The 23,494-nt window shown below is 35.0% G+C and overlaps 1 protein-coding gene across 1 annotated transcript; it reads right to left on the reverse strand.

Annotated features, from left to right (window-relative positions):
• Window positions 1-178: 178 nt before the first annotated feature.
• LOC113236699 (protein slender lobes) lies at window positions 179-16,792 on the reverse strand. Its single transcript, XM_026472858.1, has 16 exons — window positions 16,656-16,792; window positions 15,969-16,106; window positions 11,833-12,102; window positions 11,634-11,714; window positions 11,444-11,509; window positions 8,396-11,332; window positions 8,217-8,309; window positions 6,362-6,499; window positions 5,737-5,934; window positions 5,501-5,635; window positions 5,067-5,168; window positions 4,834-4,947; window positions 2,111-2,206; window positions 1,555-1,641; window positions 1,416-1,465; window positions 179-1,336 (listed from the first exon to the last, which is right to left on the reverse strand). The coding sequence occupies exons 1-16, from the start codon at window positions 16,678-16,680 to the stop codon at window positions 866-868; spliced, it is 5,001 nt and encodes a 1,666-aa protein (XP_026328643.1). The 5' UTR covers window positions 16,681-16,792; the 3' UTR covers window positions 179-865.
• Between the last annotated feature and the right edge of the window lie 6,702 nt (window positions 16,793-23,494).

Consider the following 23,494-nt stretch of genomic DNA (forward strand, 5'->3'; position numbering starts at 1 on the left):
GAAATACTTACGACTTTACTTACCGTATAGGTCGGCTCGCCCATTCATGACAACATGGCGGTTTGTTTACACCGGCATGATAAGGCGGGAAGTACTGCTACGTTGTGTGCACGATAATACTCGAGTGTAAATATATAAAAATGATCATCTTATTTCAAAGAACTTATTTATTGAATTTAATACATAATAAAGTCAAACTTGATAATGAAACATAAAAACACAAGGCACATGGGCGATACCACTTTTCGAAAACGCTAACGCCATCTAGTGACACCGTTTATTTTAAGGCGGCATATTCGAAAGGAGGAGTTAATCGTTTACAACATTTTTAATTAAAACAGTAAAAAAGATCCTGTAATGTAAAAAGATTAACAATATTCCCTTCAACAATTCATACTAACAAATAACACTAACAAATATTCAATAATAACGATTGCCTACGAAACAAGAATCTTTTAACAATTTCTTTGCAATTACCTACGTAAGACAAGCACTAAGAAAATAAACACGAATTACAAAACAAGGATCAAACGAATAAATTATCAAACGTACAGCGGTTGTTCGCAAATAACTACATGCACAATCAAAGTGCCAAAACACATGTACGTGTTTGGAATAACTTAAAACTCGTTTCTACATGATTAAAATAATTCGTAAAATGCGTCACTTTCGCTTGTCCTCTTCACAATAACAATTAAAAATATATTTGAATCATGCATCATAATATTAAGTAGTCTCATTTATATACTAATTTAAAAATAATGTTTGCTAACTTTTTTTTTCAACTTAACTGTTACCAAGGTTGGTTTAAGAACGATAATTTAAAAACAGGTGGAATAGTTGTATGGTGTTTCAATATCTTGTCTTAATACTTGGTCAACTTGGCATTCCTTCGTTTTTTGTAGAGGTCGTATGTTCGCAACTTCTTCATTCTTTTGTTTTCTAAATAAGCCGTTTTAAAATTGGTAGTCTCATGTGATTGTGCAACAAATTCGAACTTTTTTGGCAGCACAGTCACCTGGAAGTTAGTTGTAAATCCACTGTATGAAGTACAGACTGTAGGCAGATATGGCAGCACTTTAGGTTTTTTTGCTCTTGCGTTCAATTTTTTCTCCTCAATGTCGTCATCTGTATTCAAATACACACTTTCTTCCAAGAAGTTAGAAGGCTTATTTTTCCGTTTCTTTGTTACTTCAATAACAAAATCAGTGGTCGATACTAATTTAGATTTCTTCATTTCAAGGAATTCTTTTTTAGGTTTGTCATTTAGTTGGTTTAAGATGGCAACAGGGAGCCGAGAGACGTGAATTTGGTCGGAAGAGTTCCGCTTTACAACCTAAAAGGAGAAAATGCAATATAAGAACAACAACAAACATTATATTAAAATTACAAATGATAAAAGTAATAAATAATACCTTCGATTTCTTGATGCAATCATCGTCATCGCGCTCCTTTCTCTTTGTATCTGTAAACAAATATTGATACAAATGCACTGATCATGTTCAATATATATAGACCACAACATGTAAGGAAAAGCTCGAACGAAACGGTTACCTGACACGATATTATTGTCCTCGTTATTACCAGAAATTTTCCTCTTTTTCTTCTTATTTCCAACAATCTCATCTGCAGTACTAGAGTCTGAAATAACAATTATATGCAAACTATAAACAGTTTAAACTCACATTTCTTTCGGCTATTTTAAACATAACACAAAATTTATTTCAGAGTACTTCAACGGTTTTTGGCGATAGAAAGAGACGTGGGCGCAATGTTAGGGCTACATATTTTATTATCAGATCTAAACATAACGAGTTCTTAGGTTTTCGCGATTGTTATACATAGGAATGAAACTATTTTTCCGGATTTAAATCGCGTATATTTGTTTTTTCAAACAAACCGACGTTTCGGGCCCTTTACAGGTCCCATGGTCACGGTTGACTGTCAGTCAAATATACGCGATTTAAATCCGGAAAAATAGTTTCATTCCTAGATCTAAACATGATTTGATTTTGACCATTGCGCGCCCTGTATAGGTAAGACACCAAAATTAGTATACATAAAGTGTAAGGTTTTGTTTTGTTGTTAGCCCCATTATATAGTTACTTACTTTCAGGCACCAGAGTTGCTTCTTCATTGGTCTGCTTGCCTGGTGATTGTCTTTTTCTTTTCTTTGAAGTTTCTTTAGACTCTTCTTGAATTTTTACTGTAACAAAATTCATCAAATAAGGTAATGTAAGGCTCAATTACTGTTACTAGCATTAGCAATTATTTAGTATTGTTATAGAGCTATTAGCTTAAAAAAGAAACAAACTGGTTAATAGTATTTTATGCAATCGTTGCATAATGAGGGTTCTAAGGTGATTATCACACTGCACCGCGCCCCGCGACGGAGCGCGGGACGTGTAACCACGCGCGCGGTGGAGGAGACGCAGATCTGCGTCAACGCGCGGTTTAATTTTCGGTAAAGTAATCGCTTCGCAGTTGATCGCCGTAGTGATTGTATATGTAGCCAAGAACCTTCTTTGACAAGAATGGTTAATAATACAGAACTCATTCAGGACGCTGCAGTTATACTGTCTATTTGGTTTTTGTTTACTCAAATAAAAAGACACCGAAAATATTGGATACATCCCTTTTTACGAACCAGATCGATAAATGGATAATTTCAACTTCATCACAAAGGTTTAAGAAAATATGAAGATAAATTTGGTCGATTTTCAATAGTAAATATAAATTTATCGACGTCGAGATCTAATGTAGAAAACTGAACATGTCCTTAAGCTTAAAAATCTGCGCGGTAGTGGCCATACTCCGCCATACTCTGCGGTTTGCCGCTCCCTACAGTGGGCCCAAATTGATAATTCTTGGACATGGGAATAACTTGTGGAGTATCGAGCTTATTTTTTTTTATATGATAGATAATAACGCTCCTAAATAACTTTTGTATAATTTCTTGAAAAGTTGATAGTTTCGGAGAAAAAAAAAGTTATTATTTTTTTGAATGGAGAAACATACATTTTATTTTTTATCTCAAAATATACGAAAATATTATGTGCATGGGTTACTTACTTACATACATAGTATAGTTCCAATAATTTTCTATGTAGAGTTTGTACTTGTGGCTTTGTAAGTAAAGGTGCGGCAAAATTGCTAACTCTTTTATGTACTTTTTTAACAATATATATATGATATATGAGCTTCGACTAAAGAAAAATTAATTTTAGTGTAATTTAGAGTGTTATAACAATAACACGAAAGTTAAGTAGAAACTATAATTGTGAAGAATTGTGAGAAAATATATTGTGTTAAAAAATAAATAACAAATCTAAAATTTTGACACCTTTTTACTCGTAAAGCCGCAAGTACCTGCAGATGGATTATTTTTTTCTTGATAGAGAATGATTGGACATATACTAAATAAATAAATAACGCACACATTCAACATAGCCCCGCACTAGGGAAACCCTGTGTCGCGGGTGCCATGGACACACACATATACAACCATAAATTACACCCAAACTCACAAGAGAAATAATTGTAGGCCATACAACTATTTCTCCCGGCCCGGGAATCTAACCTGGGACCTCTGCGTGGCAGTCCGGCTTGGTAACCGTTCGGCCACAGAGGCAGTTCTACTGTATACGAGTACAGTTATACTGTAAATAAACCACACACAAACAAAGGAAAACGAAGAGGCGTTGTCAATGTGTTCGACGGCGCGTGTTTTCCATACAAACTGAGGTACTTTAGTACAATGTTAAAAAACGCAGCTCCGCGCTCCGTCGCGGGGCGCGGTACAGTGTGATTATCGCCTTAAAGTCGAGTACAGAGTTCAGGCCGTGTAAACCTAAACAGTAATAGGTACGAGATTTAAAGACCTAATTATGTAATGATTGCATAGAATACTTTTTCTACGAGCGCTTTCTATAAGGCCTCTTCATATATTTGGACGAAAGCCAAACAAACGCTGCAAAACAAAAACCAAAGAGATAGAATAGAACTGGCCAAGTACCAATAATATTTTAACCAATATTTTTTTAATAACGATATATGGCCCTGTTGCAAGACTTTTAGGCCAATTTATCAATCAATCAGACAATCAGAAGGCAGAATAGGTTTTGAGTCGTCTAGTTGATATTTCAATTAGCAAAAATTAGACGTTCTTTTTTTGTGAGTTTCAAAAAAAGAACATCTAATTTTTTACTATTATAGTTCTGTGTATAGAACTTTAATGAAAATTTTCAGCTCAGTGGCGAGTACCATAGACACTACAATTTTGATTCAGAACTAAAAAGAGCGTCTTTATATGGCCTTTATGATAATGGTTTACGAAATTATAATTGACATACAGAAGTAGAAAAAAATAACTAAGAAACTCAAAACATAATTGAACCAAAAATGAATTCGTGTAAAAACTGTAATTGAATAAGGCTCAATTTACATCGCCGAGGAACGGTATGAATTTTTATAACCATAGCATAACGAACCTTATGCAAATTGTATAACCTACAAAATATATACGATTCGGTAGCTGCGGGAATTCCCGATACTATACGTAAATTCTCCGAATGACGCGCAACTGATTTTTTGGCTCGTTCTATACTTTGTACTTTTATGTATGTAAAAGAATGTCAACAAACGAGAGGTGTCAAAAATTACAGATACCGGAGTGTTCAAGTTGTATGTTAAAAAACATTGACACTCGCAATGACTCATTTCTATGTACAATTTTTTCTTACAAAAATTGCTTCCATTCTGTTTTGCGGCAATGTAAATTGAGCCTAACTGTGTAAACAGTAGGGAAAAAAGTAGTACCACAAATAATTGTACCTGTTTTAAATGTTCCATCATTGTCCTGGGCATTTTCTCGGGTTATAGAAAAGTTCTTCTTCTTCTTTGCATTATCGGAAATGTTGGGAGTTTTTACAGTCAACATGTTGTCACCTGTAAAAGTTATTCCATTGTGTACGTTCTAATTACCCTCACATTTTTAACATGAAGATTAATTGTACTACAGTAAAGTATGTTGGTAAATATCTTTTGTAATAATTTGTTTTGTGCACCTGTTTCTGACTCAGATAGCCTATTCTTCTTCTTTTCACTACGAGGAGTTTTACTCAGCGAAGCGTTAGCCTGTGTCTCGACGATATTGTCTTGTTCTTGTACTGAAAGTTTGTTTAATAATGCAGTTATATTAATGGTTAATGTAATGTACTACACATTGGTGGCTTTCTAGTACAGCGGCTTATAAAACATGTTTAATTAAAACTGAGGCGTATCTGGCGCGAAAAGTCCTCAAATAATGAACCGGTCCAATGATTTATTTTATTTTATTGATGATGATAATGATGTCTGACTATTTTAACGTAAGCTCTCTAAGTGTGTAATAAAATAAAAAATAACTATTTTCATTAGGGCCTGTCCTTAAAAAGCAACGATATGTAAGAATTTCACAATGATCAGATGACAACTTAAATTGATGTGATGACTGTCTTACTAGGTGAATCGTGATCCCGATGATGTGACTTGGACATTTTTTTCTTTTTCTTTTCACTGCCAGGTGTTATGCTAAGTGACATGTCAGTATTTTCCTCACTTGCCATATCTACGGACTCATCTTCGTACAGTTGACCTGAAATTTGAACGACACCAATAACAAAGAATGACTTAAACTATTCTCAAATTTTAAAACCGTGTAATAAAACAAATTATTTGTATACACAATACACATACCTAAAGTTTCTAATTTCTCTGATTCAGTCAATTTATTCTTCTTTTTCTTCTCACTTCCAGGCGTTTGTAACAAACGAGTAAGAAGGTTTTCGTCTTCTTCGAGAATCTCAGAAAACCTTTTAGCTTTATTTTTGACTTTCGCACTTTTAAAAGATATTTCCACTGGAGCTTCATTAGAGTCAGAATCATCTTTTCCACCTGAAAAAACCGGTTACATGTAAATGTATGTTGTCAATAATAATAATGCACTTTACATTTCTAGGCACTGTTACAAAAAAATTAGTCAATTCAATTCATTTTGTACGAAATATTTTAAATAAAATTTGACCAATTTCGGTTGTCCCGGTTCTTTTAGTCCCGTATAATGAAATGATACTTTCATGAAATTGAGTCGATTAGCACTAAAAAAAATTTTGATCAATTTTATTCATTTTTATGGACAAGCACGCATGATCAAAATTGACTATACCAAAATTTTTTCACAAAACAAGACCTAATGGTTTCTAAGTCAGTTTCCTTGTATTCCATGGTTTCGGATTTTCCCATACTGTCCCATTAAAAAAAACAACTCATTCCACAAAACGACAACTATGACAAGTTACAAAGTAAAAGAAAATTAATTTACCATCTTTGATTGTTATGTTCTTATTTTTCTTTTTTTCACTTGTGTTCAAGGATTCTTTAAATGATTTATCAATATCAAATCGAGTGCCTGTTGTGTCTATGAAGAACTTTATTTCTTCGCCATCATTACTGTTGTGCTCTAAAATTAAAATACAATCTAATGTTCGAATTAATTATGTTACAGAGTTATTTTGCAATAGGCATACAATGTGAAAAATTTGTTTTATTTATGATGCAAACATGCATCAGCTGTTAACCGATTTATTCGAGAAGTAAAAATCAATTGTATGATATTATTGGTAAATTGATATGGACTCTAAGAAAAATTTCGTCGATTCGGCTAGATTCGGACCAGCACCTATTTGTCAGACTGGGGCTAACCACTCTCCCAACTGAGGTGTCAGTAGACCTCACTAATTTCCCTATTTGCTTGTTGCCGCTCTTTGTTTTTTGATTTTAACGGCTTTTTTGCCGAAGCGCCATCTGTGAGAAACCTATTTTAGAGTTAATTTCAGGTTAGTTTTCTCTACCTAATTTTGGAGGCAATTTTTATTACTTAAGTATTCGAGTAAGTTATCATGAAATATTAAATAATATTTCAGGATACTAAGATACTACTCGAATATTAAGTAATACTTCATGATAATATTCTAGAATTTAGATAATAAACATCGCCACCGAAATTAGGTAGTGAAAATTAAGACATATATATCCTTTAAAAGGACGGAAGGACCTATTAAAGGTCTTAGAGGATAGTATAAGGTAATTATAAACGAGTTCACACTTGAACGTTTAAGCGTCACAAGTTGCAAGACTGACGTTTTTCACTTCGCTTTCACAAATAACTCTTATAATTCAATAATTCTGCACCTGATGGATTTAATTAAAAAAAATGAATGACGAAAACTGTGGCACTAATTTAACCTGTGTTTCACGTCGTAAATTAAATTTTAACTTTTCAAAAAAATGTGAGAAAACAATTTTTTTGTGACAATAAATTGACACAGCAATTTCAAAAATCTTTGTAGTAAAATTTGTGTAAAAACGATTGACAAGCGTATTACACTAAAAGTTTTTATTAGTGACTTTGTTAAACGTTGTGATAGCTACTACAAAAAACAAATACTTTTACGTATTTATTATTATCAAAAAGTAAGATAAGATAAAATAGAAGAATAAATTTGCGTAATACTATTACAGAAATTAATAGATGCTCCATAGATTATTGAATCGTATGGGGCATCTATTGTGATCTGATGAATATCAGATCGATGTTATGTCCACACTTGCAAAACTTTAATGATAATATGGCCTGAACCGTAGAGGTGACCCGTGCCCAGGAGTGGGATACAACAATTCAGAAACTCTTGCGGCTGTGTGCACAACAATTCAAGAAAGTTTAATCGCAATCGGATGAATAATAATGAAATACATATGGGACAAAGAAACATACATACATTTTGGTTGCCTCACGGCTATTTTATATGGAGGAGGGAAAGTACTTTAAATATTGTACACGGGATAGTTTGCTTATAAAATAAGTAATACTGCCTTCAAAGATTTTTGAAAAGTTGCTTGTCTCATCTGGATTCCTTTTAAGTAATAAACATAGTGTCTTAAATTAAAGGAAAAGTATGAAATTTTACATTTAAGTTTAGGAAAATTAATTATAATGGGTACGGTTTTCGTCGTCGATACTCAAGATGAGGCTTCAGTTCATAATATTATTCACCCTATTGCGATAAAAAGGCCCAATGTGGGTTGGGGACTTCGCACATTGTCAATCAGCATTGCAATGCGTGCCGGTTATATCTGTTGTTAGGTAAATATAAAAGTATTTTACATTGTTATAATACCTTTCACTATTTGTTCAGTTTGTTTCGAATTTCTTTTGTTTTTCTTTTTAGGTTTTGTATTCACGCTTTCGTTTTGAGAATTTTCAGCAACAACTGTAATTTAAAAAAAAGTAAATGTTAATATTGGCAACAATATTTAATTAACTATGTAACATGTTAAGTAATTGAATGGAGCTTACCTATACTTGACCTAATATCAGTCTTTGCTTCAGTCCTTTTCAGTGGTATAAAGCTATCAACACTACCTGTTTGATTCCCGCTATCACCACTTTTTCCGATATCATTGCTTTCATCAGAAAACAACAGATTCAAATTCATGGAGTCCTCCGAATTGTCGTTTACCGACAGTTTCTTAAAAACTCGCTTAACAGTTTTTTCATTTGGTTTGTCAGATTCATCTTTTCTTTTTTTCTTTTTGGCTATAGTAAGATTTAATTCCTCAATTACAGGCTCTTTAGACTTTTTCTGTTTTTTATCTAGGTTCAAAGACGTGTCGCCAGATTTTACTTGTTTGTGTTTGTTTCCTTTGTTTAACTGGTTTAGAACAGAATTGTAATTTTTAGTAATTTCCTCATTCTCACTCATTGAGGAGTCATTGTCCCTGTTGCTATTTTCTTGTGCCGTCGTACCATGTAAAGGATCCATAGTTTCGTTAGGTTTTATTACAGATATATTTTCATCTACTTGAACTTCTTCTATTTCTTCTGTGCAAGTAAAGTGAACAGTCGATATATCAAGTTCTTTACGAGGTGTTTTCGGTTCTGGTTTCACTTTCATCAACAAAGGGTCCGTTTCTTCTGTAGCATTTTCACTGATGGTAATTTCTTTTTCATTGACAACACTTACGTTGCATACCGATTCTGATAAGCGTTTAGTCTTCTTTTTTTTATATCCAATTTCTTCGTTGTCCGTCTCTACGACGCTTTCACTATTTTTAGTTGGCACTTCTGCATCAGATATCGCGTCACTAGTTTCAAAAGTAGATTCCAACCTCATACGTTTATTTTTCTTTGGGGGCATGTTATTATCTTCACCAGATTCCAATAAAGTAGAATATAAGCGTAAACGATTACTTTTTTTTAGTTTTGACATTTCGGAATTAGTCTCTCCAGATTTATCAAGTTTGTGACGTGATTCATACATTTCTCTGGATGCCTTTTTCTGCTCTTTCTTCTTACGCTCATCGTACTTCTTTTTAGACTTCGTGCTCATTCTTAGCTCATTATCACTCATGTCTAAGTCATCACCAGATCCACTCAGCAGTTCATTGTCTTCTTCGGCAGAACTTACAATAAATGAATCTTTTTCGTAGTCAGAGTCGGTAGATAGATCTTCTTCAGAAGTAAGAGTTTCACCCTTTTCTAATATTTCGTTATCTTTTTCATATTGTATTTCATCCTCGTCCTGGCTGTCTCCTGATTCATAGTTATCGCCTGCGTTTTCAGCTTCGCTGTCCAAAAACTCATACTTATCTTTCGATTTTTCATTTATTTCGTGTTCCGAATCCTCGTCTGATGTATCATTTTCGGAGCTTTCAGAAGCTAAAGATACAACTACTTCTGAGCGTTCTTTACTTGTTTTAATTTCTTTTTTGCTTTCATTGCGTGGGGTTATTACAGAGGTGTTCATTTCTAACTCAGGTTTTTTATTATCTCTTTGTTGCACAGGTGTACTGGTTAAATAGTTAACAGATAGGTTTTTGCTTACGACTTCTTGTTTAGTTATGTCTGTTGCAGATAAATCATTTAAAACTTTAGGAGACTTTGATGCATTTATGTTAGTATTCGAAACATCTTTAATTTGTGATAAAATAAGGGTGCTTTTGTTTTCGTTTGAAGATTTTTCAAGGTCTTGGGTGAAAAACTGTGATGAGGATTTCCGCTTAGATTTATCAAGACTTGTGTTAGCAGTAGTAAACTCTTCAGTTTCTTTGACAGATGTTTCATTACACAGTTGTTGTTCAATGGTTTTTTTAGAGTCAATTATTGACACATTTTCGGGTATCGTAACATCAACTTCCATAGGTTCACAACTATCATCAACCCTAGTGTTCTCTTGAGGGTTATTCAATGTTCCAAATTCTTGGATATTCACTTGTGATATTATTTCACAACTTCGACTTTCACTTTCGTGACAAGCTGCGCGATATACAACTGGTACGCATTGGTCGTCTCCTTCTAGTATTGGTTCTTTCGCTTTTTTCTCGTTGCTTTCCGAATTCGAATCTGAATCTTCAATAAATACCAGAGCTTTTATTTCTCCAGGGGATTTATCAAATAAAATTTCAGTAGCACTCGAGTTCTTACTGTCAGTGTTTGCATCAAGGACCTTTTCTTTATCACCTTCGTTAATAGAGTCAGTTGGTTTAGATTTATCACATAAGGATTCGTTTTGTTTTATAGAATTATCAGGAGTAACAGAATCTTCTATAATTTGCTTATTACCAGTATCAGCTTCCTTGTCAAGTATTTTTGTCTGTTTTGATAATGTATTAATAAAACGTATGTCATTATTATCTGGTCGGATCTCTTCTGTATTAGATTTATTATGCACACTATCTCCAGAGCCAACAGGAAATTGACAAAATTTCTTCTCATGCTTTTTAAATTTATTCTTAGCGCTTTCATTGTCACTGTGGAAATTGCTGTCACTAGAAGGACTTGCAGATAAAGTTGTCCACGATTTTGTCCTATGTCTTTTGGTTTTAGAATTATCGGTATCTTTAATTACTGAAGTGCTTTTGTTCAAATGGGATAAGTCATTTCTCTTTGAATCAGACTCCAATTGTATAATGAAATTATTGCTCAATTGAGATAGCATAACTTTTCCATCAGATACTCCAAACAGAGCTTGAGTTTCTGAATCCGTGTCTTGATTTACTTCCTGAATATTTTCATGGTTTTCTGGTTTCCTATCATTGCTATCATCCCTTTCGGATTGGCTTCTGTTGCTTTTAGCCTTTAACCTGGGACTTTTACGAAGGTTAGTTTGGGAGGAAGTTTCTCTATTAATATTGTCAAGACTGGCTTTCGAGGTAGATTGTTCTGTGTTGGTTTCTGGCACTTCTGATATAACAAAAGTAATAAGTGATGTGGATTTACTAGGTACGGCGTCCACTGGAAATTACAGAAAAAATTGTGTAAAAAGAAACATAATTTACAGTCAATGTGTGTCAAGAAATTATATATATTTTATTTGATTTACACAGAAAAATATGAAAAAAATACCTTCTTTGTCCGTGGTCAAAGATTCTTTTCTAGTTTGCCTTGTCCTCAAAGGTGTTACTGCACTTTCTGTAAAGTAGACAGTAGAAGTGTCTATTAATAAAAATACATTTTACTATTTTAATAACTAATAATACAACAATACAGATGTTTGGAGTAAAAACCACTAATAGTTTTCAAAGTTTGTTGTCACCTTGTTTATCAATACTGGATGTAGAGTCCTTTCTGTTACGTCTGGGTCTAGTAGGAGTCAGCGTAGTTTCTGTCTCACTACCTGAAATTTTTACCATAATAAATAAAACTATTTAATTCATATTTAACATATGAAACTAGCACAACATGATGAAATGTTAATAAAAAAAAATACAAATTCCATAAATTTTTTTATTTACCAAGTTGGGAGTTTCTCCTGGCAGCAGCTCTTATAGCACGAGGCGAGTCAACATTTATAGTTTCTGAGATAATACTGGTATTCGACTTAATTCTTGTAGACCGCCTGGATGGAGTTTGAGACCTTTCATCGTCCTGGGGAGTCTCTGACACAGTACTGGTGTTGGATTTAACTCTGGTACTGCGGCGTCCTGGTGTGAGGGGCTTTTCTTCGTCGACAACATCTCGGGCCATAGATTTTCTTGTTGTCCTTCTGGGACTGTTCTGTGGAACTTATGTATAACAAAAGTTTTATTGTTTATATTTAATAGGAGTATCTTGCATTAACACACTAACCCATCTGCAGTTTGTTTCAATCCATTTTGCATACAAAGAAAACAAACTGGTTTGGTTAAAATTAGTAACATTTTCATGTATGTATATTTTCCAGGATTTAACCTGATATTTCATGACTGACATGACAAATGTAGAAATATGAATAATTTATGGTTACAAAGTCTGGACGAAAAAAATCGTTCTGTTCATTTGTTTTAGACCTCGGCTAGCCACTTAAAACCAAAATGTATATGGATCCCTAGGAGGATTTAAAGATTATGAGTTCATACATATTAGATTTACTTTTATAAGTCATTTAAGAAAAATGTCTATTAATAAGATATCATCACACTTTTTACAACCAAACTCTCTGGTTATACAAGGCAATAGTGAAGACTATTGCCCATAGTGACATATGTCTCTGCTGTTTGGAGTGCTAAAGTCAGCCAAACAACCATTATTGCCACATTGAGCAGTCTACAGCGCATCGCGTGTTTGCTAGTAGCGGGAGCCATGTCCACTACTCCGGGGACGGCCCTAAATGCATTGCTGAATCTGACTCCCCTGCATATATTCATACAGAAGGAGGCCGGTACGAGCACGTACAGGCTCACCACCAAGTTAACGACCAGATGGCTCTCCCAGACATTGAGATCAACCCAGGACTCAATTCTGGAACATCCTGTTCTGGGAATGACTTCTGATGTCATGCTTCCCAAGCAAAACTTTAAAAATCTCTACCAAGTAGAATTTCAAACCAGGGAAGACTGGAAAATCAACAGTCTTACCTGGAAGGATGGTAGCCTTCTTTGTATACCGATGGGTCTAAGATGGGACCCAACGTAGGCTGTGGTATACACGGCGTGAGACCCAGTCTCAGCTATAAGCTGAATTTGGGACGACACTCTTCTATCTTTCAGACCGAAATATACGCCATAATTGCTTGTGCTGATTTGAACCTGAAGAGAGGCCATGTAAACAAGTATATTTACATAAACTCAGATAGTCAAGCCACTCTACATACACTAACCTCTTTCACCCAAATATCGAGGATTGTAGAGAACTGTGTGACTATATTGAATGCTCTCAGGGAAAGGTATAAAGTGATCCTGCGCTGGGTTCCAGGTCACTCTGACGTGCGTCGAGGAAAATGAGGCAGCAGACGAATTGGCAAAGGTTGGTGTTAGGGGTAATCTTCATTGGACCCGTACCCTTTATAGGGATAGCATACAGCCTTGCAAAGCTCACTCTGCTGAACGAGAGCACACACGTCTCCCGAGAAGTGTGACTACAGAGTAAGGGTCTTGAGCATTCAAAGGCCCTGATAGCTACCTACAGTGTCAAACACTGTAGAGAAGCTCTGTCATTCGACAGGAATGGCATCAGAATGCTCACTAGAGTCTTAACAGGACATTGTGCTTTGAACAAGTACATGTCAAATATTGGACAGAGAGAGAATAGAGAGTGTAGATTCTGCCACGAGGCAAATAAAACTCCTGCTCATCTTCTCACCCAATATCAAAGTCAAAGATCATTTATTCTATAGGTAAAATAAATTTACACTTGAAAACGTCACATTTAAGCTACTGCTCGTTCACTACTCTGCCCTCCCTGAGAAGAACAAGCAAGAAAGTCTAGGGATTGCTATTTTCAAAATAAACTTAAATGCTATGGAATACACTTTGAATCAAATTTGTGTGGATTCTGGAGCCATGTCGTCTTTCCACACATCTTTATCAACACGTAGTCTTCAATTTTGTAATATGACTTTTAGATAAAAAAAAATTCCTTTCCTAAGTTTTTAAACTTAGGAAATGATAAACTTAATATACGCTCCGGAATCTTATCGTAAAAACGTATACAGTTCCCCATAAAAGAGTTGTTTACCTTGGATAAACGAAATCGTGGTACCATAAGTTTGGACTTAGCTCTAAGGTTAATATTATGGATATTTTCTTTTTTATTGAAATTATGTATATTTTCTTGTTATCATTGTAATGTTATATATATTATTATATATATAACACTGATGGGCGTAAGCTCCATACTGGGAAGGCACATACCACAACCAGAGGATATTAAATCTGTCAGAGCTAGGAAAGTCCTTCAGTTCTTCAATGCTGTTGGCCTTGGCTGCAAATTGTAATTAGTGGTGATCATAATAGATCAACTGATGGTCGCAGTGATGAGGGGCTACATATGCCCTGAATGAAGCCACCTAATAATAATAATAATAACACAACCAAACTTAATAACAGTGTTTCAATTCAAATAACAAGTGTCTCACTCACCACTGATACCCCAAGTCTAACACTTCTCACAAATTGCTGCAAGAGCCAATGTAAATACTCAATATAGATTTGCTCATAACTGATGTAGCAACTTAATAAATTGAACTTATACGATTTTCTCACATATTTTACTATTTCTAACACAATGCTTACAATTCCAATTTTTTGTTTATAAATTACCCCCAACCGCCTAGGCTGCTAACAGCTTGACTGCATGTTTGCAGTTAATGAGTGAAGTCATTATCAACTTCATGCAGTCGTGCTCTAGGCTGCATGAAGTTGATTACGACTTCACGCATTTACTGCAAACATGGAGTCAATCTGTTAGCAGCCTAAATCTGCCATTTTGTTTATCTGTTGACCGAACATAGGTCACATTCTTTTGTGTTCTGGTGATCTGATTCTTTTCGTGCTTTTGCCAACTATTTGGCTTGACTTTGGTTTTTATAGTGATTTGGTTTGTGTTTACGACATGACCCAGGAATGACAACAAAACCTTTAGCTACGACTTTGAGAATCACTACTATGACATCATAAATAAAATATTATCATTTTGATGTAGTATGCTTGTAACAATATAACTAACATCAACTGAGAGGAAGAACTGCATTTAACTTTCATATTTTACTGACTTTAACAACTGATATTAACTTTTAAAAAATGAACTCATCCTTCCATAATCCATGATTTTCTAAAAATGTTTTCCACTTTCTGCCACTTAACTTCTTGTCAGTCAAATGTGCAGAGTTCATTGTAACTTATACATATTATAATTTTCTAATGCTGTGAAAATATCTCCACTCAGTATCGAATCACATAATATATTTTGTTAGTAACCATGGATGTTGAATAAAAGAAGTTGATTCCATGTAACAAACTCAATCATTTGATTAAAGAATTGATTTCTAATTGGCACTACAATTGACCATCATTAAAGTATCTATGATCAGGTCAATGACCTATTTCCTTACCTTTTATGCAAATTAGATTGAAATTTGTAGCGCATAGTCAGTGTTTTGTAGAAAGGGTGAAAGCGCCATTTTGAAAAAATTTTTTAGGGTTTTTTAATTTTTCACAACTGTTTTATAACATTTACATCCTGTTTTAAACACAATTTTAAAACTTAAACTTAATTAAAACCAAAATTACATTTTAAATCAGGGTGTAAATATTTTCAAACAGTTGTTAAAACCTAAAATATACCATACTGCCCTGAAAAATTTTTCGAAATAGCACTTTCGCCCTTTTTACAAAACACCAATGAATAGCTAACTATAATTTATAGTCAAATATTATGTTGAATTGAGTAGAACTATTAACCCTGTTCCGCTTTTCCTATACAAAAACATATTTATGTTTATGGAGTTAAAGTTCTAATAAGTACGTTAAATTTTCAACATTAAAATTTTATCACAAGATCTATCAGAATTAAATTAAATGATAATTAAGAAACAATATTTCCCTTGTTTAATAAAAGTATATAAGATTCCTGAATTACAACATGATATTGTTTGGACATGCTTTTAATTTACCATTTTCATCAATCAATTCCAGTTGTGGCTTAGCAGCCAGCCGACCCCTTTTCTTGGTGGGGGTGGAAGGTGCAGAAGGTGATTTGGTATCGTCTAATTGATCTACGGAGAGCCGGCGTCGTAATCTCGTCACTGGTGCTGAAAATATGCATATAAAAAAGGTAAGATGTAGGGGTATTATATACCTATGTTACTTTAAAATTTTTACTATTTTACAAATAATTCCAATAAATATTCGAATAATTATAACAGTACAATAATATACATTGAGCGTTATAAGTTTTCGTTGAGTTTTTACTGTTGCAGAACATTATGAAATTCTTCCAAGGTCAAAGCTTCTAATGGAATAAGTAAATAATTTATCTATGGTTTAGCTGCTTTGTTTTATGAAGTGTATAAATACGAAAGTACAAATTGACTTTGTACGAAACTTTTGAATAAGTGATAACATCACAATCATTTGAAGATTTTAGCGTTTATGATAGTTTTTGTCACACAGAAGCACATGGGTCGGGTATTATTATAAAAACTTATTAGCAAGTTTATTATGCTTTCGGTTTTATACGGTAGAAAATTCTAGTGATAAGACAACGTTGAAGCATTAGGCTCGCGAGGTAGCGTTATTGATAAAACAGCGTGGTCCCATGCCGCCGCCATCCTACTAAAATAACCTTTAAAGACTGTTACCTTTGACGCTGCCCTCTTCTTCCATTGTTTCTGCAACAGTCTCAACAATTATCTTCTTCTTTTCTAATTAGTATAAGCACGTGCAATCAACTGATTTCAAATCCTGCGAGCAAAGGGCGAACAGCTGTTAGAGACGCGGCGAACTGTCAAAATCAAAACCGACGCGTACCGAACATGGCAACATTGGCTAGTAGGCACTTCCGCCTAGTGATGTTACTATTGTCCTTGATGAGGACTTGACGTTGAGTTTAGTTACCGGTTTTTGTAATATTCAAGTTGTAAATTGGCGGGATAACTTTATGCACAAATAACGGAAAACGCTATTTCGTTGATTAATTAAATAACTAATGTCATAGGAATGAAATAAATATTTTCAAAGCAGGTTTACTGAATGCCAAATAGAGAATAATAAATCTTGAAAACTATCATTTTGGATTGTTCTTTTATAATCGATACTGTAGAAGTTTAAGATATAGTTGAAGGTGGAATTACTTGATGAACCATCTCGTATGGGACCGGATATTTTTTTGCAAACTCCATTGAATCCATTAGTTTTTCCGAGGCGACAGCGAATAACGGCGGCCCCACCCCGTTTTAGGGTTAAGTGGGTCCGCACTTAAAAAGACATCAAGGGTACAGAAATAGCATTATATCTTCCTGATGACCCTCTTCAGAAATAACTCCCAACGATGTTTAACCCCATTTCTCACGGTATGTTCATCTGGGTGTACATAGATTTGATAAATGCGTACACAAGGGCACAACACAGCTGATGCGACAGGTTTCGCAACGGTTACTTTAAGTAGCCTATGTACGTACATCTACTACCGTGGGGAAATGGCTGTGGTATAATAGATATATCTTCAGTACTGTCTTTATAAATCAAATACGGTTAATTTCTGTTCCATCCTAATATACTATATTCCCATGAGCGTTTCAGACCTAGCATACCTGCTATTTCATGAAAATTCTATCTTAATAATACGTACCATATTGTGTTAAAACTTTAGTAAATTTGAACGTAAATTAATCTACCGAATGGCCTGAAAACGATCGTAAAATTTTTCCGCTTTGTCCTGGAAAACAGATCTTTTTTCGTAGACAAAGCGAAGAGCATGACAAAAGGTAGGAGGGTACAGTCTGCCAAATTTAGTAAGACCTCTGACCTAGCGTTATCACATTGACAAACGGACCAAATTAAAGAGAATTTGTAAGACCGTTGGTATCTGGTTGCTGTTTAGGCACGGGCCACCGAGATCACCATTTTCGTAGCACAAAACTCGACAACAAGTTTTGTCTCTGGACTATGTCAGGGGACTATTGTCGAGGTTTTATTATACCTTTCCTCATTATGGTTTAGAGAGGGTTAACTTTTTAAGATGTGATGTGTAGGTACTCTGTTACTTAAAACGAATAAATATTATTATGAGGTCATTTGTAAGAGCGTTTGCGCACTAGGTCAGAAATGTCCCAGTGATCATTTTATCTGTAGGAGTACAAGCGATATTCGTATTTTCTCGAATCGGTCGGAAATTCGAATCGGACTTAATGCACAGGCGACATCTGAAGTGGGTCCGAGTTTTCTAGTTTTGTATATTTGTGTCTTGGATTCGGAACGAATACGAATCCCATGCGGTGCGTAAACGCGCTAACAGTGTAAATTCCCATTTATACGATAATATAAGTAAATGGTAAACAAAACTTACATTTTTTACATTTTTTTGAATTAAGTGTCTATTTTAAATAATATTTTCCAAAAACTAGCACACTCTCGTGAAGTAAATAATACACATGCACCTACACATGCGTTACTTTTAATAAGCATAACGGACAGTCATTTTAATTAATCAAAAATAATTCAAACATACAGTAGTATTATGTAAAGGCGAAGGAATGAAATTACAATGTCAATGTCATGTTAGGTATCCTATCCAATAGCCATTAATTGATTACATAATCCCTTTTCCATCAGGGTTACACATAAAGTCGATTCAATTTTGGTTTTATTGCCTCTTAAATATCGATTTCATTGTTGTAATATTTTTGTAATCTACTGATAGCATGATAGCAATGATATTTAATCGATACGGTTTGTAAACATTTATTAACTTTTAATCCTTTAAAAGTAAGTATTATGTTCGGAAAGGCAATGTTTTGCAACTAAAACGACAATTTTCCAACGCGTAAGTAAATTACGTATTCAACGTATATATATATATTTTATTTATTTGGATAAGCATTATTGTACCTACCATAACGATACTTTGTTCTGGTACATAAATTACTATTCATAGGAGTTGCAATAATTAGAAAAATCTCTCTAGGTTTATGAGTATAAAGTAAAATTATGTTTAATGTTATTATAAGTAAAACAAATAGTAGCGAATCGCAACAGTCGCTAATGCTAAATTTAAATGTGATTGTTTTTGGCGCCTTTTCTTTACTATTGTTTTCTGTTTGGATTGATAGCTGTACGTTTTTTTGTAGTAAATTAATAAAATTTAAATACATTTACTTTTGTCTTGCTCACTTTTTGTTAGCACAGACCCGAACTCATTGATACAGTACGCTACACAAATAAAAAAAACTTATACATTGTGACAAAATATCGGATTGACTTGAAAATAATTATGTAAACTATTTATCTGCTATAAAAAGTTACATCTGCTTTAATTCGCAAATGGGGAGTGCAGTTAGTGCATTGGGACCGTGTCCGTTGGACCATGAAATTGCTCCACCGGTTCTTGCTTAAACGACCTGATAATTTACCAGAGGCTTGTGCTTGTGTGGACTTATGTCCCCAGATATTTAGCCCCTGAATATATACCTAGTTGCTAATTCGCTTATTTCACGGAACCCAGGTTGCTGTAGTTGTTATGAAAATTTGTATTAGGATTGCCAGCTTAATCAATTAAGACCCAAAAAGCCAATAAAGGATTCAATAATATTAGTAGCAGTAGAGCTCATTGTGAAAGAGTTCGTCCATGATAGTACTGCCACCTTACTTATTTCTGCCGCCAAGCAGTAATGTCAGCATTACTGCGTTCCGGTTTTGAAGGGTATGGGTGCTGGTGAAATTAGGGTGAGGCCAGATGAGCGTAATTTTGTGAGTTGCGTTTTTTGAGTTGCGCAGTTTGCGCTCGACCAAAATTCGGTTGGAGCGCCAGACGAATGTATTTTATTCCTTGCTTTTAAGCGTTTATAGCAAGTGACCCCTTCCCTCACCCCAACCTCCACTCGCGCCAGCCCGTCACACGATGCGACCGAAAGTCAGTCGTCATTACGCCCGTGAGTAGGCAGGTAACTCATTTTGCGTCGTCGTGTGAAACAAACCGTACTTTTATATGAAATCGAATGCAGCGTAAACTTTGCGACTCACAACTCACAAAATTACGCTCGTCTGGCCTCACACTTACAGGCACAAGGGACTTGTTAACTTACGTCTCAGGGTAACGGGCGCAGTGCCAGTGCCCCTCAGATCTTTGCGATTTAAAGCTTTGAGTGGCACTGCAACTGTTATGGACCGGCGTGGAGCTTACCATCAGACGCACGACTTGTTCGTCCCGTCACTTAATATTACAAAAAAACACAATTTCGCCATAGTGACTTTTGGATTTTATATAAATTCTACGATATAACCGTTAAGGTTGTTAGATAAGTACAGAAATCTACACAACTTCCTTTCCAGAAACTGTAAGCACATGGATTCATTTAGAAGTTATTAGGAAGTTGATGAAACTTGCCTAACACTGTATAAGCGTACCTATAAGAGATATGCGCCCAGTCACCCTAGTTATGCCTTTATGCGACGACGGGGAAGGAAACTTGCTCGGCGTCGCCGCCAGTAATGTTCATCCCGCAGTTCGATTAGATATCGGCTACGTCATCCGTGGATGTGAGCTATAAATTAAGTAGTTGCGTTTTCATAAATATGGCGAAAAGGTTAGTTCGACATATCGTTACGTGTATAATAAAACATACGTTTATTTCCCATCCACATTTCCTTGAGTGAGATAGATAGGTAGGTAAAGAAGTTGCGTTATTTTATTATTAAATTAAAAAAATAATAACGTATCATTTTAAATTAGCGTATGGTTAAAACTAGGTTGACATATGTTTTTAAAATATAGAAGTACACCCTAGCCTTAGTCCATACGAAGTAGTTTCAAACATACCACTTTCAAAGAGCATATGTCTGTGTCGCTTAGACAAAAAGTAATGGTGGCATATAAATCAGCTCTTGACGCTGTCGCGTCGTTTTAGGAGAATATTGTGAGGCCACAAAGCCTTATTTATTTTCAAATATTTGTTTACTCTGCGGAATCACTCGCATGAGACCTCGTGCTTTGAGCCGACCATTTTTTTAGCTTAAGAGACGAAAAAAATGTTTCTTGCTCTTTTTTTCATAAGACAAGTCTTTCAGACAAGCCACATTTAGTGAGACGTTACACTATACAAACTTTTTTAAACTGTAAATTTGAATGTATTAAAAAAAAACTTAGATGTATGTAGGTATTTTCGATTCAACTAGCACAGGTAAAATAGGAATTGCACATTTTTGAAGACTTATTGAACAAACAACAAACTTATTGGAAATATAAACCAACAATAGCGATTTTTAAATTTATGACATCGAAGTATCGGTATACAATTAAATATTCAATTTGGCCAGCAAGTTTCAGTGAGCGGTGAATACGGGCAGTTAAATTTGCAGCGGTCGGTGCACGCCACTTAATAAATGAAGCTTGCTCCGCACCTCTGTTGGTGGTTTCGAATTAAATTACCATCGCACCCACAACGTAAGACTGCTGTTTAAGTTGCGAGTACAATTGTAGTAAGTTTCGTGCTAACTCTGCTTCATCAACCCATTTATACGTCCCACTGCTGGGCACGGGTTTCCTCTCTGGCGAGGGTTTAAGGCTATAGTCCGCCACCCTGGCCCAATGCGGGTTGGGGACTTCACCCGATTTCCGAGGGAAGTGAACCTTCTTCGACGTGCGTGGTTTCATCACGATATTTTCCTTCACCGAAAAGCTTATCGACTATCTCTGCTTACAAGCTGCTAATTTGATAGATGGATAAACATTTTATTCACTAATATGATATTGGCACAAGCTAAATATAATTTTTATTTTAGTAATTAAAAGGCATATGCTAACTCAGCACTTCACTAAAGCGCTAGTTTTCAATCAGGATCAACGAGAGGGACTAAAATGTAGAATTAAGTAATATCTTTTGGTCAAAGACAATGCGTATTACCTAAGCTTCGGTCAACATTGAGTTTCGCTCTCTTTCTTTTAGCTTGTGCCAGAGCCACGTGCTATGGTAATAAAATAAGAAGAAATTAGTATTTCAATTAAAAGTATTTTAACATTTGAACAATATAAGTAGTGACTTTAACATGGTGCCGCCCGAAACCTGGGATTGAACTGGGGACCTTTATTTTATTTTTTTGTACAAGGATATGCAGTATATACTTAGTTATTTTACTTGTAGCTTACTGGTACAGTATTAAATATTTATTTAATATTTTTTCTAAGTGTTCGATTTTTGTATTAACACTCAGAAAAAATTCCTTCGATCCGGTCGGATTCGAACCGACGCCGACGTCTTCTTGCATACCGTGCCAGACGCTATACCAACTAAGCCACGGAACGAACCAACGGACCTCACGAATTTTTCTATGTGCTTGCGTCGTGTCTTTGTACTTGGTCTTTCAACGACTTTCCGACCGGATCGAAGGATTTTTTTCTGAGTGTTCGACCTTTGTATTAATAATTATAACAAACTAGTGGAGTAATTTCACAAAAAATAAATGAATATCAATTCAATAAAAATTTACTTAATACAGTGAATAGCGACATCTCTCGCCAGGACTGGTAGCTGTAAAGGTACTAACTGGGTGATAAATCTGCAATAGATTTCTCACAGATGGCGCTACGGCTAAAAAGTCGTCGTTGAAAACCGAACACAAAGATCGTCAACAAATACATAGAAAAATTCGTGAGGTTCTCTGGTTGGTTCCGTGGCTTAGTTGGCATAGCGTGTGACACGATTTACTAGGAGATGTCGGTTAGAATCCGGCCTGATCGAAGGATTTTTTTGTAAATATTCGATCTGTGTATTAACAATCATTATAATAAACTAGTGGAGTGATTTCACAAAAAACAATTGACTATCATGGTGGTGAAACATTCTGAGATTCAATAAAAGTTTCACTATTTAAGCTTTTTTGCACAATTCAATAATGTACAAATTGTGGACTTAATGCTATAAAGCATTCTCTATCAGTCAAACATTGGGCCAACCATACAGAAAATAAAACAAAAGATTGGTTGGTGGCAAAAATTAAACGGTATAAAATAAACATAATATATCATAAACATACTTAATATAGTACATGTAGGTTACACATTACTTACAACAAATTCTATCCGTCAACTATACTAAATACTAATAGACCCAATAGTTAATGAATAGTATTGTGATTTAATTAGAGTACCTAAGTCGAGCGTTAATCTTAAAACTGATTAGTTAAAATTACTTAGGTTAAATGCTCAGATTACAAAATCTGAGGTTAAATGTATGAAATTGAAATACTGCTGGATAATCCCCAAAGCGCTTTGTACAATAACGCACAATAAATAACGCACACACTCAACACAGCCCCGCACTACGGAAAACTTGAGTCGCGGGTGCCATGGACACACACAAATAACACCCAAACTCACGACAGAAATAAATGTAGGCCTTACAAATATTTCTCCTGGCCCGGGAATCGAACCTGGGACTTCTGCGTGCCATCTCTGTGATAACCGCTCGGTCACGGATGCAGTTAT

Source organism: Hyposmocoma kahamanoa, unplaced genomic scaffold, assembly GCF_003589595.1.
Source record: "Hyposmocoma kahamanoa isolate Upper Pololo Valley unplaced genomic scaffold, ASM358959v1 92, whole genome shotgun sequence".
Lineage (NCBI taxonomy): Eukaryota > Metazoa > Arthropoda > Insecta > Lepidoptera > Cosmopterigidae > Hyposmocoma > Hyposmocoma kahamanoa.